Below are 16,314 nucleotides of genomic sequence, written 5' to 3'. Positions count from 1 at the left end.
CTCCTTTCTTTGACCTTATGGTGTGCATGACCACAGTTATATATGAGCTAATCACCTATGAGATTGATTCCTAATTTATGCTTCTTGTGCAGTCAATTAGTCATAGCTTGTTCTAAGATCGAAAGTTGATGTTGCATGATCGATTTAATCTCAGATATATTTCACAGGAGTTTATCTACAAATTTTTCTGTTATTCTGCAATCCATTTCTCGTCTTTCTTGTAAGTTTATTCGAAGCACGTGAAGGACTTGCGGGGCCTCAACCTCTACATACTTGCATTATATATGTTGGGGGGCTATTTAGACAAAACCATGATCTGTTATATCCCTAGTTTTTTAGGAACTTTAAAATATTTTGCATTAGTTTTTAAACATCATTTCAAAGCAATTTTCAGATTTATGGCTAATTTCCGCCAATACTACTCTAAGAGAGCAGGAATGGATTTTAAAACCATATGTCTGATTTTTATGAGAAAAAAAAAAATCATGCTACAATTCTTGGTTTAATATATGCATAGCTAATTTTAGATGCAGATTTTTAGTTTCTAGGACAACTACTAACATAAAATATTTTTCTGGTCAAATTAAAGAAGTCTAAAATCCATCATCAGTTTCTTTATATCAGATCAGAAATCTCCAAAATATTATCAAGTTGATAAATTGATATCATAATCTATATATCTTTGGCTCAAAATCGCCTGTTTCACGTAGTTAACTATTTTCTATATACATTTACAGCATATACGCGCACTTTTCCTGCATTAGTTTAAAACCGGACACGTCGTACGCTTGCTGCATGCTATTGGTGCACACGTATGCTACAACATTGCACGGAGAGTGCTTCAACATATTTTCTGACCGTGTACACGCCTGTGGTGCTGTTTCACATAGATATTTTCTATCTGGACGGAGTGATCTGTAATCTGAACACACTAATTTATTGTATTCATGTCAGTTATCAGGTATGGCTATACTTTCCTTGTGACCAGTTTAAAAAAAAATATTGATGTTGTGCACTTCATCTAACTTGTGTTAGTATAAATCTAAAAGGAGATGTCAAGGTGGGAGAGTTAGATGAGGAGTCTTGCTTCTAATGACCCATCAACAGCCAGGCTATGGTAAGTTATATGCTTCATCACTGTAAAGGCAGTACAAATTAATGCATCTACTGTAAAGGCATCTGCCGGTATTATTATATACTTCATCCCTTGGGGACGGGCTGCAGAAGAGTTCCATCTAATATTTCCAGTTTGAAGCTACAAGGGAAGCCAAAAAGTCAGCTTCTCAGTAGACATGTGAAGCTTAAAGAAATCCAACTACAATTGTGACGTGCCATTGGTGGGTTGTTACGTGCGGGCTCCCCACACAACCCAGTCGTCGAAGGAAAATACGCATGATTATTATTTGGTAAAGAGTTCTAGTTATTGGTATAAGTCAGCTGTTGCTTTAGTCAAGAGTCCCGGAATTGTTTGAATAAGTCTAAGAGTATTTGTTAGGTTAGGTAATAATGCATGAATCAAAGGCTGTTTAGAAGTTGTTTGTTAGTTGTGATCATGGGTAAGTAGGCAATGGTAAAACAATAATGCAAAGTATGTTTCACATGAGAAGAGCTAGTCATCTATAAAAGTCCATGTAATCAGCCAGAAGAAGGCCACCATAATTCCTTCGAGGTCATGCATGTGGTAGGTGAAGGGTCGTGCTGAGGGTCGAGCCAATTACATGATAGTTCCACTATGCATCATTACCTCTATTAATCATATGGATCTCTCACCAGGGGATACCAAGGCCGATGAAGATTTGGTAGGGTTGAGTAAGATTTGGGCCATGCATAAACCCTCTGTAATAGCCTAGTTCCTTTAGGCTAGTGGGCCGCCCTGAAGAAGCCAAGCCCATTAGTATTCAAGCATGTATAAGGTGGAGAAGGAGAAGACTCCAACCCAATATTGCTGGACTCTGCAAGTCCTGAGCTAATCCAAACACCGGCCATATCTTAGGAAAATCCATCTATTTAAGGACCTCTTTCTCCTCCGTTAAAACCCATCACAAATAGATTTGAAACAAGCCACCAATCCTTCTAACAAAATGGGCTTTTGGGCTATGGACTAATAAAATGGATGCCACATGGGCTTACTAGCCTCAGCTGGTTCTCCTTCTAGCAACATAAGCTTTTGGGCAATGGTATATGGTCATTCTCTAAATATCAAGAAGTAATGGATGAACATCAATATAAGGACATCGCAACTTGCTGATAAAACCTTAATAGTTAAGGAATCACCTTGAGGCCGAATGCGTGGAGCACCTAAATTATGCATCGCAAACACCATACCATTCCAAGCAACTTCTGGCATGGCAATCGTAGTGTTATTAGGTGAGTGGCTCCAATAACAAGAATTTGGCTGTGCCGCATGACCAGGCTTGAAGCTTGCTCCTGCACAATTGCCTCCTTTTAAAAGGCTACCATCAAAATTTATTTTCTAAACACAATAAGGTGGAGGTTCCAAGTGAAGAGAATCACTTAAAACCTTAATACTAAACCCACCAACATGGGCTCTCATATGCTCTATTGTAGCATCCTCATTAAGCTAAAGGTCCAAATTCAATCAAATCCAATCATAAACACCAAAATCAACTCATGATTTGCCCTAAAAGGGCTCTTGCTATAGTGCCCCCTTATCTACATGTGCCATGGATCGCATCCATGCTGGTACCATTTATATGATCCACAATCTACTAAAAAAGATTAGCTAGAATATGTTATTTGGATTCTTTGGTCTTATATAAGCATCTAAGATTTCACATAAACAATGTGAAACTAAATACATGCCAATATAGACTCTTACAATAGTATTTTATGACAGTCAATTCTAAATTACTTTCCACCAAAATAGGGAGACAAGTAGATGAATTCTAAGTCTCCAAACTAAAGACGTATGAACAATAGATGGAATACAGTTATGAAATACGTGTAGATTGCTGACTATTCCATTAAATATATCCATTTTCTAGATTATATTTTATTTTAATATCATTAATCTCCTAAATTCAGTTATTTTTATCAGTTAAATATTAATTCGAGGCTTGAACAGATATATAATTCAAGCTCGACACAAGATTGAACTTATCCATAGTTGATTAAATATGATCAAGCTAATCATTTAAGCTTGTCTGTGGCTGGATTCCAATTTAAGCTCAATATAAATAAATGAGTAGATAGATTGATCGATTTTAATTATTTATTATATATAAAAATATAATTTTATATTTTATATTTGTTTAATGATTAATACAATGTATTAAATAGCTTGAGTTCCAGTTAAAATTAAATTACTGGTTCTGGTTTACAGCCTGCGACATGGTAGAGCTATTCCTGGCTCGCTGGAGCTCGGCCCACCTACACTTCCATGCCTTATGCCGTTACTTGATGGGCTGTCGGAATTAGCTGCAGGCTGAAATTTTGAAATACGGACATAAAAGGTGCCTGATTTGAAGGATAATTAAGATGGAGTAATGGACTTTGTATTCTTTTCTTTTGGTTCATTGCTTCTGGCTGTTACATGTATTTCTTTATTAGATGATGACCATGACCTTGTACTCATTAAATCATCTAGAAGGCTTGTAGTTTGAAGGATGTGTCATCCATATATAGCTCATCTTTAGTCCTTTTTTTAAAGAAAGAAACGCATTTCTATAGTCAATAAACGAGAAACAAATACTGAAAAAGTAAACTGAACTTTAAATTGTAGTATTTTACTAATGACGCTAACATTAAATACTTTACCTTCATATCTTTAGTTTTAAACAACTGAAACATCACTCGTAGCAACAGGCCTTATCCTATCCACCGAGGCAGGCTCTAGGAATCCTTTTTTTTTTTGTAAGCTTCTGTTATAAGCAACATCCACTATTTGATAATGCAAGCAAATTTTGTTGAAATCACGACTTGTCCCAAAAACTTAAGTTTCAGCTAATAGAATGAGATAGATTTATTTATATATTTCTTATTTTCTTACAAATTTTCATCAATTCTCTCAACTTCCGTCTACGTCTACAGGGAGGCCAAAAAAATAAAAAAAAAAGTACACTATTTGGTGACGTTTTATGGAGAACGAAAATGGTGTGGATAATGGTATAATATGGAGCATCACCTCAGGGCACTTCAAAATCTAGTTGACATTTCTTACAATTACCCAAAAATAGTTTTTGCTAAAATCTTGTGCCATAAGAAAGATAAGCCAGAGTTTGGGCTGGATCTTCGTTTCGTTGAATTACAAGCCAAGAACTGAGATAGGTGACTCCTCAGCTGGCTGAGGATAGTATATATCCAGATCTTCTTGCAGACTAGACTAGGGTTGCCGGCCGTGAACTTGCAATCTATTTAACCTTTCCTTTTTCTCTCGAAATTTATCCATCAGCTTGTGTTTTAGAATTAATTTCTTAACTTACTGGACTGGTTGTTCAAATCCTTCTTTGGTCTATTATTTTGTTATTTTATGATTCTATCATGTCATTTTTTTTTCAATCTTGTACTTTGCGCTTTCTCATTTTCTTGATGAAATGTTAATTAGGTTTCTCTCAAGGAGGCTAAAAAAAACAACTTCTACACCCGCTAAGGGATAACATACGCGCGCACTGAAAGCTACAGGCTTATGTCAACTCACAAATGTGAGTAGACCTCCAGTTTTGTTATTGGGTATTGACTCCAGTTGATAAGATCAACTTAATCGGGTTGGATGTCAACTCTCCAACATATGGAAACTATTTAATGTTGAAACAAAGTGCTATGACAAGCAAGCTTCAAGGAGGAAGACCAAGTCATTGATCTTCCACATGCGAGCCAATCTTCATCCACCCCACTCATAATATTGAGGGCTCGTTTGGTTCGCAGGAAAAGAAAGAAAAAAAGTGTAGTCAACGGAAAAGTAATGAAATGACTCTTGTTTGGTTGGAGTTTTCAAATGAGAAAGATGGAAAAGTTGTATTTCTATAGGAATATGATTCCCACATTTCATGAAAAAGTCTTTTCCATGAGAAACATGAAAAAGTTACTTTCCCATGAGGCGGAAATCACTCCATCTTTATTTTTTTTTCTAAAAAGGCCCTTCAGCATTAAAGAGGCATTAAAGACCTAATTTTTATTAAGGGTATAATAGGAATTTCATATAACTTTTTCAGAGATGGTCAACCAAACATAAGCACTCTGAAAATCTGTTACTTTCTCATATTTAACCAAACATGGCAAAAGTACATTTCCAGGCATTCTCTTCCTAGAAATCATATTTTTAGAAGGAAAAATGCTTTTCGCGAACCAAACGAACCCTAATAGTTTGAGCCAATTTGGCACAATTGCCAGCTCTACTTGGAAGCCAACTCTTCAAGCAATGGAAATAATTGGAGAACCACGTAACAGATATATCTGGAACATGCACATATCCACTTGTCGTTGGCTTGCGCAATAAAAGCTCGCATGTGCGTTTCTGTATATGCGTGCCATTATAAAATCTCAGCCAAGTCAACGAGGATAGCCCAATCCATGGTTCTTGCCATAGTTATCTAATTCAGTAAATTACAGACAAACTGTGAACCAGTTTGCGTCCCACCGGGTCGCAGAATAGTGTACTGCAATATAAAAAGATATCCAAGGTATATAATTTTGTATACGTACCCTTTGTCTTCCTACCTTTCGGCAGGCCTCGTCGTCTCGTGCTTGGATTCAACGAATGTGGACGGCTTTTCACGTCCACTTCCCCGGAGTCATTTTTCGGGGGTCGTTCCAGGTTTTGCTTCCGTTCATTCATTTTTGGAGTTTCGAGTCGTGGGCCCCGCGGCCGCTTTTAAGACTTGTCAGTGCCGTCAATGTCAAGGGACAAAAAAAAAAAAAAGACTTCACACCGGTTTGGGTCGTCATCAGCATGGTTCTTTTTTTTTTTTTTGCTAAAATCAGCATGGTTCTTGAGCTTTGGGCTTAAATACGGTGAGTCTAATTAATATCTCCTTTTTTTTTTTATTTTTTTAATTATAATTATGTAATATGTATATATGAGGACCGTGCGAGCACATGTTTAACCTTTATATTAGTTATTCATCTTAAATACTTTTACAAGATTAAAAAATCTAAATAATATTTTCTGACTGAATTTTTTAGATGAGATCTTGATTTGTTACAATATTACTATAATAAATATCATATGCTAATCGTGGTATTTGTGATTAGATTTGAATGAATTTAAATTCCTAACATGATGAAAACGTCGGAACTTAAACAAAAATAGTATATGAGGATCCGTGCGAGTGTGTATTTAGTCTCCACATTAGTTATTCATTGGATAGATTTTTAATATTTATATAGAATCATAGAACTTAAATAATACCTTCTTACTAATCTTTTTAGGTAAGATCCTAACTTATTACAGTATTAGTATGACAAATAGAATTATTTGTTTGTAAGAAGATTTAGTTAATTATTTTGGGACCTTATGATGGATCCCAAAATATATGAAGGCGGATCTCCTATCTTCTGGAGAAAGGTATCTCCTACTTTTTCGAGAGATATGCCTAAGGGATTTGATAAGATGTTAAAAAGGAAAATAAGTTACCGGTCTACGAGAAAGAGGAGGAAAGGAGAGGTCGAAGGGAAAACGAACCATCCTAATGACTCTCAAAACAGGGCAACTCCTCGAACACCACTTTTCTTGGGAAGCAGCTTTACTCCTCCCTTTTTCGCGAACTAGAGAAATCCAGCATTTTAGCATCTGCTTGACTTCGTGAATTGGATCCATCACACTGGTATTAGCACAAAAGGAATCTCCTACTGTTTTTTTAGTTTCTATTCTTTAGTTCATAAGGTGTTGGTGGTTAGGGGAGGGGATACTTGGATTAATTACCTCTATAGTTGTTTGGGTTGCTTGAGATGTTTAAGTAGTTTGCAGTGTTGTGTAGGATTTTTCTTTTTCAAGGTCATTTTTCTGTAAAGAAGAGTGTAACTGAGGGTTTCTTTTGTTATACAATGTTTGTTGATTTCTCGAGTATGTTCAGCTTCGAGCTTTTCTTTTATGCTGGTCTTTGCCTACTGTTGTAGAATGGCCTTTGGTGTCCCTTTGGGGCATATGTGAGCTAAGTCTTTCTTATTTCTATGTTGTTTCTGTTGAAAAGTCACATTCCCCTAGAAGAGCACATCAGAAAGCAAAATGGAGCATTGTTTATCCAGTCACTCATTGAAAATTTTAATCTCTCTGAAATTGGAACATGAGAGATGATGTCTGATCTGTGAAATGACCTCTAATGGTGTATAGCGAAAACTTGTCACGTAGGCATTCTCCGACTGTTTCATCTGCCAAAAACTTTGCAGCTCTGCAAAACAGGAAGTGAAATAAAAGAATGATAGCAAAATGGTAAGTATGTATCTTTTTTTTATTTGAATTTTACTGGAGAAAGCTGCCAGCGACTTTTGAAGAGCCTCTTCTGATAGTGTGATGCAATTATCCAAAGTCATAGGGCTCGTTTATTTTGCAGACAATCACGATCAGAGAAGCCTTCTCGTGCGACTCCCCTCCAATAATATCAGTGGAAGTCTCATAACTTGATTAGGAAAATGAGGTGATAACGAATGATGGCAGAGAGATGGACAGGTCATATCAGCTGAAATAATCTAAGCATCAAAGTCAACACCGCCCTTCAAGTTTGTTTATTAAATTTTTAGAAGATCATTAGGAAACAAGCAAGAAATGTATCCTTTGTTGCATCAATCATTGCTATTTGTATAATATCATGCTTCTCAACTTGTCTGCTTATCTTGAATGTGGCAGGAATGAGAACCAGATCCATAGGGGTTCTAGTTGAATCTTATATAAATAGCTTGTCTTAGTCCTCCAAGCAACAAGAAAGGACCTGCATTCAAACACACATAGCCACTGCTTCCTCTCATATTTTTTCCATTTAGCACCTTCTGTTTCCTCTAGTTACCAAATTTTGTCCTTGAGCCAGACACTTTAAACGTATCATATCATCAGTTACTCTGCTCCCAATCTGTCTGTGGTGCTTAGCATGATCACCATACGTGTCTTTATCTAAATTTGGCTTTGGCTTGCTCAAAGGCAACAGAAAGTAAGGCTTATGAGGTCATTGTGTTACATACTTGGATCCATATATAACATTTTCCAGCAGTAGTCCGGAAATTCAAAACATCATTTGATGATGATTTAATGGCCTTCTTTGTGACTGCAGTTGAAATGTAATTGTTGGAGTAGAACTGTGACATCTTATTGGAGATTAAATAAGACTTCATTTTGTTTCGTCTTCTTTGGGTGCATGCGACTATAATGCCGCTAAGGTCACTGTCAATTTGCAGATCAACTTTTGTTCTCTTCATCCTTGACGTGCAACTGAATACCTAGGCGTACAGCACTTCGATGGGTCATCCTGTTTCTGATGAAGCTGAAAATAAGGAAATGGACATCACCAGCTTTCCTTCCTCGCGCCGCCGGACTGAGAATGAGCCATATGTTTACAAGGTGGGATATCCCCCTAGGAAGAAGTTGGCGAGAGAGTTCGCAGACACATTGAAGGAAGCACTCTTTCCAGATGACCCTTTACGCCAATACAGGGACCAACCAAGATCAAGAAAGTTCATGCTAGGCCTAGCATACTTGTTTCCGATTTTAGACTGGGGAAGAGGCTACAACTTAGTCAAGTTCAAAGGAGACATCATTGCAGGACTCACCATTGCAAGTCTCTGTATTCCTCAGGTACAAACTCATCTCAACATAGAAAAAGAATGATCCGATTATCATCTGTCATCTAACATGAGTTTCGGCTTATCAAAAAGGACATCGGGTATGCAAAACTTGCTAATTTGGATCCACAATATGGACTCTGTAAGTTCACTAGTGCTGATTGCAGTAAAGAAACTTCAATAGCCTTCCCTTGTTGCCCCATGCACTGATTCTTGGCTATGGGTTCATTTTTCCTAAATGATGCAGACTCTAGTTTTGTGCCGCCACTGATCTATGCTGCTATGGGGAGCTCCAGAGACATTGCTATCGGACCGGTAGCAGTTGTATCTCTCCTGATGGGATCCCTGCTCCAAGATGAGGTTGATCCAGTGAAAAATAAGGAGGAATATCTACGGCTTGCTTTCACAGCAACTTTCTTTGCTGGTATTACCCAGGCAGCGCTTGGATTTCTGAGGTAACGCTAACAGTATTGGTAGCTTTATCCTTCATGTTTATCTGAGCAACGTGACTATAGCTTCTATCTTGTAACTTAACTGGTCTCATGTTTATCTTCAGAAAGAAACCAAATTCTGTAGAAATATTTAATTTCATATTCAGAAGACAGAATGGTTCTTGGTTCCTACACACTTTATAAGTATCTGAAAGAGTGACTCTGTATATGTACTTAGTCATGTCACCTGACAGAAATCACGGAGGCCAACTCACAAATCCTCAACTCTCTTTTTCTCATAAGAACAGCACATCCCATAGTCCATTCATTCAACACTTTTTCTCAAAAAAAAAAAAAAAAAAAAAAAATCATTCATTCTACTTCTGTTTATCTTTCTTCTTGCTTTGGTGGTTCGACTTCCACTGGCACGCAGACCTCATTATTATTTGTTTTTCAAAATCAATGGTTTCCAGGTTGGGCTTCCTGATTGACTTCCTATCTCATGCTGCCATTGTTGGATTCATGGGTGGTGCAGCCATCACGATTGCCATCCAACAGCTAAAATTATTATTCGGTATAAAGAACTTTACGAAGAAAACAGACATTGTTTCTGTTATGAGGTCTGTGTGGGGTTCAGTTCATCATGGGGTAAGAAAACTATTAGCGTGCTATAGTATTCATACCAAATAGAACTCTTTTAGTTCTAATTCCTATCAATATATCTAACTAAAATGTGTTGTTTCCACAGTGGAACTGGCAGACGATACTCATAGGCACAGTCTTCTTGGCATTCCTTCTGACTGCTAAGTACATAGTAAGTGTTCAACGTAAGATTTTTATATTCTGAGCAAAAACAATGCATAAATTAAATTATTAAGAACTGAATACTACTAACTATTAACACTTGTGTGGTTCGAACCATGAAATAAACAGGGAAAGAAGAACAAGAAGTTCTTCTGGCTGCCTGCAATTGCCCCATTGATCTCTGTTATACTGGCCACATTTTTTGTGTACATTACCCATGCGGAAAAGCACGGTGTTCAAATAGTGAGTACCAATTCACCAAATCTTTGAGAAACTCATATCCAACTGTTATATTTGTAATTTTTGAGAATGATATCCTTTTTTTGAAAGGTGAGGCACATAAAGAAGGGCATCAATCCATCATCCTTCAATAAGATATACTTCACTGGTCCATATGCTGGGAAAGGTTTTAGGATAGGCGTTGTCACTGGCATGATAGCCTTGACGGTAATAATAATACTACACCCTCTCCTAAGTTTCATGGAATTCAGTTGTGTTGCTGCGAACTAAATGCTACAAGTTTATCAGGAAGCTACAGCTATTGGAAGAACGTTTGCTGCTTTGAAGGACTATCAGTTGGATGGAAACAAAGAGATGGTTGCATTAGGAACGATGAATGTTGCTGGTTCGATGACTTCTTGTTATTGTGCAACAGGTAAACGTTGAATAATGTTCAGATCAAGCTAAAAGGGCGTCAAAACTTCCTCTTTGTGAAACAAAGGACAATAGGGATCAGGCATGGACCCCTATTATCTGGGTTTATTAATAAAGGTTGGAGAAGGAACTAGACCAGACTTTCAGATCTAATCCTTCAACCCCACCTATATGGACTTGGGTTTCTGCTCTGTGTTTGAAGGATATTCCGAGCTCCAAACCTTATTCTCTACCTTACTAAAGTACAGGCTCTTAAGTGGCAAGAGTATTATAAATTTATAATGCATCAGCCTCTTTTTCACAAAAAATTATGATGCACCAACCAGGAACCCATTAACATGGATAAGAAAACCTTAAAAAGCCTACTTTTCATTGTTATGCATCCCATAGGATGGTTAAAGAAAAATTCAAATTAATGCTCAAGTCTATGTTTTTGTCATTTATGTGTTCTTGCTTCTCTTTCAGGCTCTTTCTCACGATCGGCGGTCAATTTCATGGCTGGCTGCCAAACACCCATCTCCAACGTAGTCATGTCAACAGTAGTACTCTTAACCTTGCTACTGATCACTCCGCTCTTCAAATACACTCCAAATTCCATCCTTGCATCTATCATCATTACGGCTGTGATCGGCCTCCTTGACTTCGAAGCAGCATATCTTATCTGGAAGACTGATAAATTTGACTTTGTTGCCTGCATGGGAGCATTCTTTGGTGTAGTATTTAAGTCGGTTGAGATTGGCCTCTTGATCGCTGTAAGGAGCAGTATGGCCTTTAAATGTTTGTTCTCTAGGGAACTGATATGTCCTCTATGGCTTGAAGTTTTATTTCATTAACTCTTTCTACCTGCAGGTCTCAATATCATTTGCAAAGATCCTACTCCAAGTAACAAGACCAAGAACAGCTTTACTTGGAAATCTCCCAGGTACTACAATATACAGGAACATCGAACAATACCCAGAGGCGTCGAAAGTGCCAGGAGTCCTGATTGTGAGAGTTGATTCTGCTATCTATTTTTCCAACTCCAACTATATCAGGGAGAGGTATTGTTTCTTTCAAGCCTCTTTGCTTATTTACTCTATAAATCCTTAACTGGATTTCACTAAGTCCAGAGATTGCCTTCATATATAGGAATTATTGTGAATGAGAAGTCCTAAAGCCAACACCCGGTAGTTTTTACAGTGCTAGATGGCTATAGTTTCGAAACTATAGCCATCTTTAACGAATGGCATCTTTGAGCTGCCCTCCATGGTGGCAATTATAGAAGCAGATATCTTTTCATTCGAAACTAGATGGGTCAATGAAGTTTGATCATATGTGAACTTAGGTAGAGCAAAATATCTTAGGAAGTCAAAACATGTTTTAGGTGAAACCGAGCACAAACAAATTTTGGAAAGCAGATCATATATGCTGTAACTTGATTATTGGTACCATTTTGCTAGATTTGTAATGCCTTAAATAAAATAAGTAGGACATAACCTATTCGATTTCAGAATTGGTTCTTTTAGAGACCTAAGAAGGAAAATTTCCTTTCAAATCCAAATGTAATATAGGTAATCAAATTATCTAATTGTTAATGATGATAGGAGAACCATTAGGAATTCATAAAAGTTCTCCAAAATTCACAAACCCTGTTTCCCTGCATTGCTCAAAGCACAATTCGTAAAAACAATTATACCAGCCAGCATCAAAATCTTATGATAAAAAGTTTTATAGGCTGGCTATCCAAGTCTAATCAGGAGCGGCCCAATGTATTGGGGGGCTTAAGGCCGTTTTGTCTTTGAGGCCTTCCCTACAGTAGGCCAGCCTAAAGCGAATTCACAGGGGACCTTTTTTTTCCATTTTGTCTTTAAAGCATTTCTTGCGGTGGGCCTTCTTTGGGCCGAGGCCTTAGGCGACCGCCTCAGTTGCCTAAGGGTTGGGCCGGCCCTGAGTCTAATGATAATAATTTATCTTTTATCTTATTGCTGCATTTGTTATACTAACTGCCTAGCAATGAACCAAAAAAAATGTCTTGGTGGTTTCTGATAAATGTGTGGTCTTATTCCACTTGTAGAATTTTGAGATGGTTAGCAGATGAAGAAGAGGAAATGGAAGCGAGAGAACTGCCTAGAATCAACTTCCTGATTGTGGAGATGTCTCGTAAGAGATCCAGCTCTATCCTTGATTCGATGTTTAGCAGTAAAATAGACATCATATGTCTTATAGGCTTACAACTTCGTTCTCTTTTCAGCGGTGACTGATATTGATACCAGTGGCATCCATGCCTTTGAAGAAATGTTGAAGAGTCTTGAAAAGCGGAAGGTTCAGGTGAAGTTTGAAATTTCCAAACTAAATCTTTTCATACAGAAAAGTTATTGTCATTGCTCCGAACCCATCATCCATGTCGGCCATGCGACACAGCCGCATGCTGGTTCATGTCCTGGCTGGCTCAAATGCGAGGTTAGGCCTCACATTTATACTAATGACAATCATGAAATTTCCATTAAGTACAAGAAAACAATAACATTTTGTCCCATAAAAGTAAGCAACAACATCAACTAAATCTATATGACCAGCATTAAAAAAAAAAAAAACAATTATGTGATTGCTACATTTGATACCGATTGAGAAAATATAATGGCACTACTCCTAGGTTAAATGAAAACTTGTCCAAGAGAATGAAGTATGTCTTATCGGTTGATCGTTGTCTCTTCCAGCTTATACTTGCCAATCCCGGGCCTGTAGTGATCGAAAAGCTTCAGACATCCAAATTCACGGAACTGATAGGCCATGATAAGATCTTTCTCACGGTTGCTGATGCAGTCATGAGTTGCGCCCCCAAGGAGATGGTTGATGTTTGAAGAAAATGAAGACTTCTTGTTCATTTGTGTACTATAACTGGGACAATGGTTGCTCTTACAAACCTGTTTCTGTAACCCCGTAGACATTTCTGTGGCTGCCCACAAATCAAGTGAGTGTCCCTCTCTTTTGGAATGAAACCTCGTGCATTCGTCCAACAAAATTTATTTTCTTCTCGATCATGGCACGTGAACTGCATCATGTTGGCAATATAAGAATGAGCTATTGCCGAATCCAAACTTCAAATCAGATTTCCCAGGTTTGAGTGGGACAAGGTAGCATTGCGTGTCGCAAATAAATATCACCCTTCTAAGGATCTTGTGGTAATTTTCACGAATGCTGACATAATTTGGACTAGAGAACATTCTAATTTTATGCCACCGTTTTCTTCAAGGAAAAAAAATTAAAGGAGTTTATTTAAATGTATACTATATCATCATTTACCCCAACTTCAATCTATTGGATACATCCCTGATGTTTCTTTTTGTTGATGGAACATGTCAATTCCGTCGAGGGTCGGGGTTGTATCTTTTACACGAAAGAAGGATTCGTCTTCCTTCACATAAATGCATCATTGGATCAGCCACTGGCCACCTTGAGATCTGTACAAGCGAATGAACGGCGGTTTGGGAATGCTTTCAGAGATGCACGGTGGGTGATCCAACGGCGATTCATGTAGAGAAAGATGAATCCTTCTTCCATGCAGAAGATAAAACCCATTCCATACTATGAAGGCTGCAATGGTTAAATTTTTTTTATTAAATGGCTACAGAGATTTTCATAAAAGATGTGGATATACGTAATCATAAAAATATGCACGCATGCATACCCAGCAATCTAGTGGATGCATCCATGTTTGTTGCGTGGATGAAACATTTCAAGTTCCTTCTTGTACTGCAAAGGCCATAATTAATATTTATGATTCTTTTATAAATAGCCATAGGGCTTTAAAGGCTCAAAAAAAGGGGGTGCAGTTGGAAGGTCTCTTAACCCATAGGGGATGACCCCTGAGCAAGAAGTATTCCAGAGGTGTCCAAGACTAGTGAGACAAGGGGATCCTTCTGAAAACTAGTTAGAGACCAGGTAATAAGGAAGCTGGGGCCAGCTAGTGTTGGGCAACAGGCCGTGCCGGGCCGGGCCGGCCCAGGCCCACCGGGCCCAAGGAATAAACGGGCCGTGCCGGGCACGGCCCGTCCAGCACGGAACGCCAGCCCGGCCCGGCCCCAGGCCCGTCTATTGGCGGGCCGGGCCGGGCACGGCACGCCACGGGCCGTGCCAGGCACGGCCCGTAACGGGCGCAAACGGGCCGTGCCAGGCACGGCCCGCAACGGCTCAGCCCGTCTGGAGAGGGGGGAGGAAAATAGCCGTTTCCAACGGCTATTTTCGGAAAAAAGACCCTTTTACCCCTCCCAACAGTCCAATAACGGCTGAATTGAGGGGTATTTTGGGAAAAAAATTTGGGCTTCTATAAATAGCCCATTCCTCCCTCATTCTCACCACACCAAACCAACTATTCTCTCCTTCTCTATTGCTATTATTTCTCTCTTCTAAAGTGCTCTTCTAGCAATTTAATTTTTAGTTTGTTCAAGTGCTACACAAGAGGAGGTTCCTGTTGAGAAGAGAAGGTCGCTTCTGTTGAGAGCACAAGAGGAAGCTCGGAATCTCGGCTCTGCCTCTGCCCTCCGACCCTCTACTCAATTCCTCCTTGCGGTTAGTTTTTATTTTTTGAATTAATCATAGATATGTCATCTTTTGAGGAAAGTCAGTTTGGCATTCCTCCTGTTTCTGAGGGAGAAGAAACTAATCCCCAACCCCATGTTCCTAGTTCCTCTAGAACTGGTGAACCGAGTGAAGATCAAACCTCTTCTCGTAAGAGGACTAGTGCTGTATGGAATGAATTTGATAGAGTTATGGTTGATGGAGTCTGGAAAGCTAGATGTAAAAAATGTGCCAAACTTTATAGTTGTAGTAGTAGTGGGGGAACAGGGCATTTAAAAAGACATCAAGAGAGTCATAGGATGCATGATTCTCATGCTCAAACTCAAAGTACCGTTAATATACAAGGGGGATTACTTGTAGGTAATTTTGCATATAATCATGAAAATCAAAGAAAAGCACTTGTAAAATGGATAGTTAAGGATGAATTACCTTTTAGTTTATGTGAATCTTTTAATTTTGAAGAATATGTTCAATTAAACCTACAACCTGCTTACAAAAGAACTAGTAGGCGTACATTTAGAAGAGTAGCTATGACTAACTTTTTAGCAATGAAACAAAATTTAATTGAAACACTTTCTACTTTAAATGTAAAAATTTCATTAACTTCTGATATTTGGTCAGCATCTGTAGGTAGTAATTGTTTTATTGCCATTACTGCTCATTATATTGATAATGATTGGCAATTAAATAAACGTATTCTTGCTTTTCGTGCTTTTGATTTTCCACATTCTGGGCAACAAATTTCAAATATCATTTATCAAACTGCATGTTCATATAATATTAATGATAAAATTATGTCTATTACTTTTGATAATGCATCTAATAATAATTCTGCTGTTGCATTATTAAAAGACTCATTGCATCCCATGTTAGATGGAAATTTATTGCATATTAGATGTGCATGTCATATCTTAAATCTTTCTGTTCAAGCTGGCATGGGCATGATTCAAGATGTGATTTCAAAAATTAGAAATGCAGTTTCTTTTATTTATGCTTCAAGATCAAGACTTCAAGAATTTAAGGAATTATGCATAAATCATGGTAAACATTTTAAAAAATTTAAACTTGATGTAATTACTCGTTGGAACTCCACATATAGCATGATACATGATGCATACCCATATAAGAACTTATTAAGTTT

General features: G+C 38.0%; 1 protein-coding gene across 5 annotated transcripts; it reads left to right on the top strand.

The window, feature by feature from the left end:
* Positions 1-7,864: 7,864 nt before the first annotated feature.
* On the top strand, positions 7,865-15,089 carry LOC103707884 (sulfate transporter 1.3-like). 5 transcript variants are annotated; one of them, XR_005515147.1, is made up of 14 exons: positions 7,865-8,740; positions 8,821-8,869; positions 8,975-9,182; positions 9,632-9,806; positions 9,907-9,972; positions 10,092-10,205; positions 10,293-10,409; positions 10,491-10,617; positions 11,082-11,368; positions 11,466-11,656; positions 12,670-12,755; positions 12,847-12,923; positions 13,313-13,566; positions 15,034-15,089. XR_005515147.1 is itself a non-coding variant. In XM_008792581.3 (14 exons), the coding sequence occupies exons 2-14, from the start codon at positions 8,405-8,407 to the stop codon at positions 13,454-13,456; spliced, it is 1,977 nt and encodes a 658-aa protein (XP_008790803.2). In that variant the 5' UTR covers positions 7,865-8,099; positions 8,344-8,404; the 3' UTR covers positions 13,457-13,612. The 5 variants fall into 5 exon arrangements, 4 of the variants coding, with proteins under 4 accessions (XP_008790803.2, XP_038990192.1, XP_038990194.1 ...); XM_008792581.3 differs by lacking the exon at positions 15,034-15,089 and having other exon boundaries at positions 7,865-8,099; positions 8,344-8,740; positions 13,313-13,612; XM_039134264.1 differs by lacking the exon at positions 15,034-15,089 and having other exon boundaries at positions 7,865-8,099; positions 8,220-8,740; positions 13,313-13,612.
* Positions 15,090-16,314: the final 1,225 nt, after the last annotated feature.

This window comes from Phoenix dactylifera, chromosome 15 (assembly GCF_009389715.1).
Source record: "Phoenix dactylifera cultivar Barhee BC4 chromosome 15, palm_55x_up_171113_PBpolish2nd_filt_p, whole genome shotgun sequence".
NCBI classification, from domain to species: Eukaryota; Viridiplantae; Streptophyta; class Magnoliopsida; order Arecales; family Arecaceae; genus Phoenix; species Phoenix dactylifera.
The sequence above is the reverse complement of the archived record's forward strand: the minus strand, read 5'-3'. Positions and strand labels throughout refer to the sequence as shown.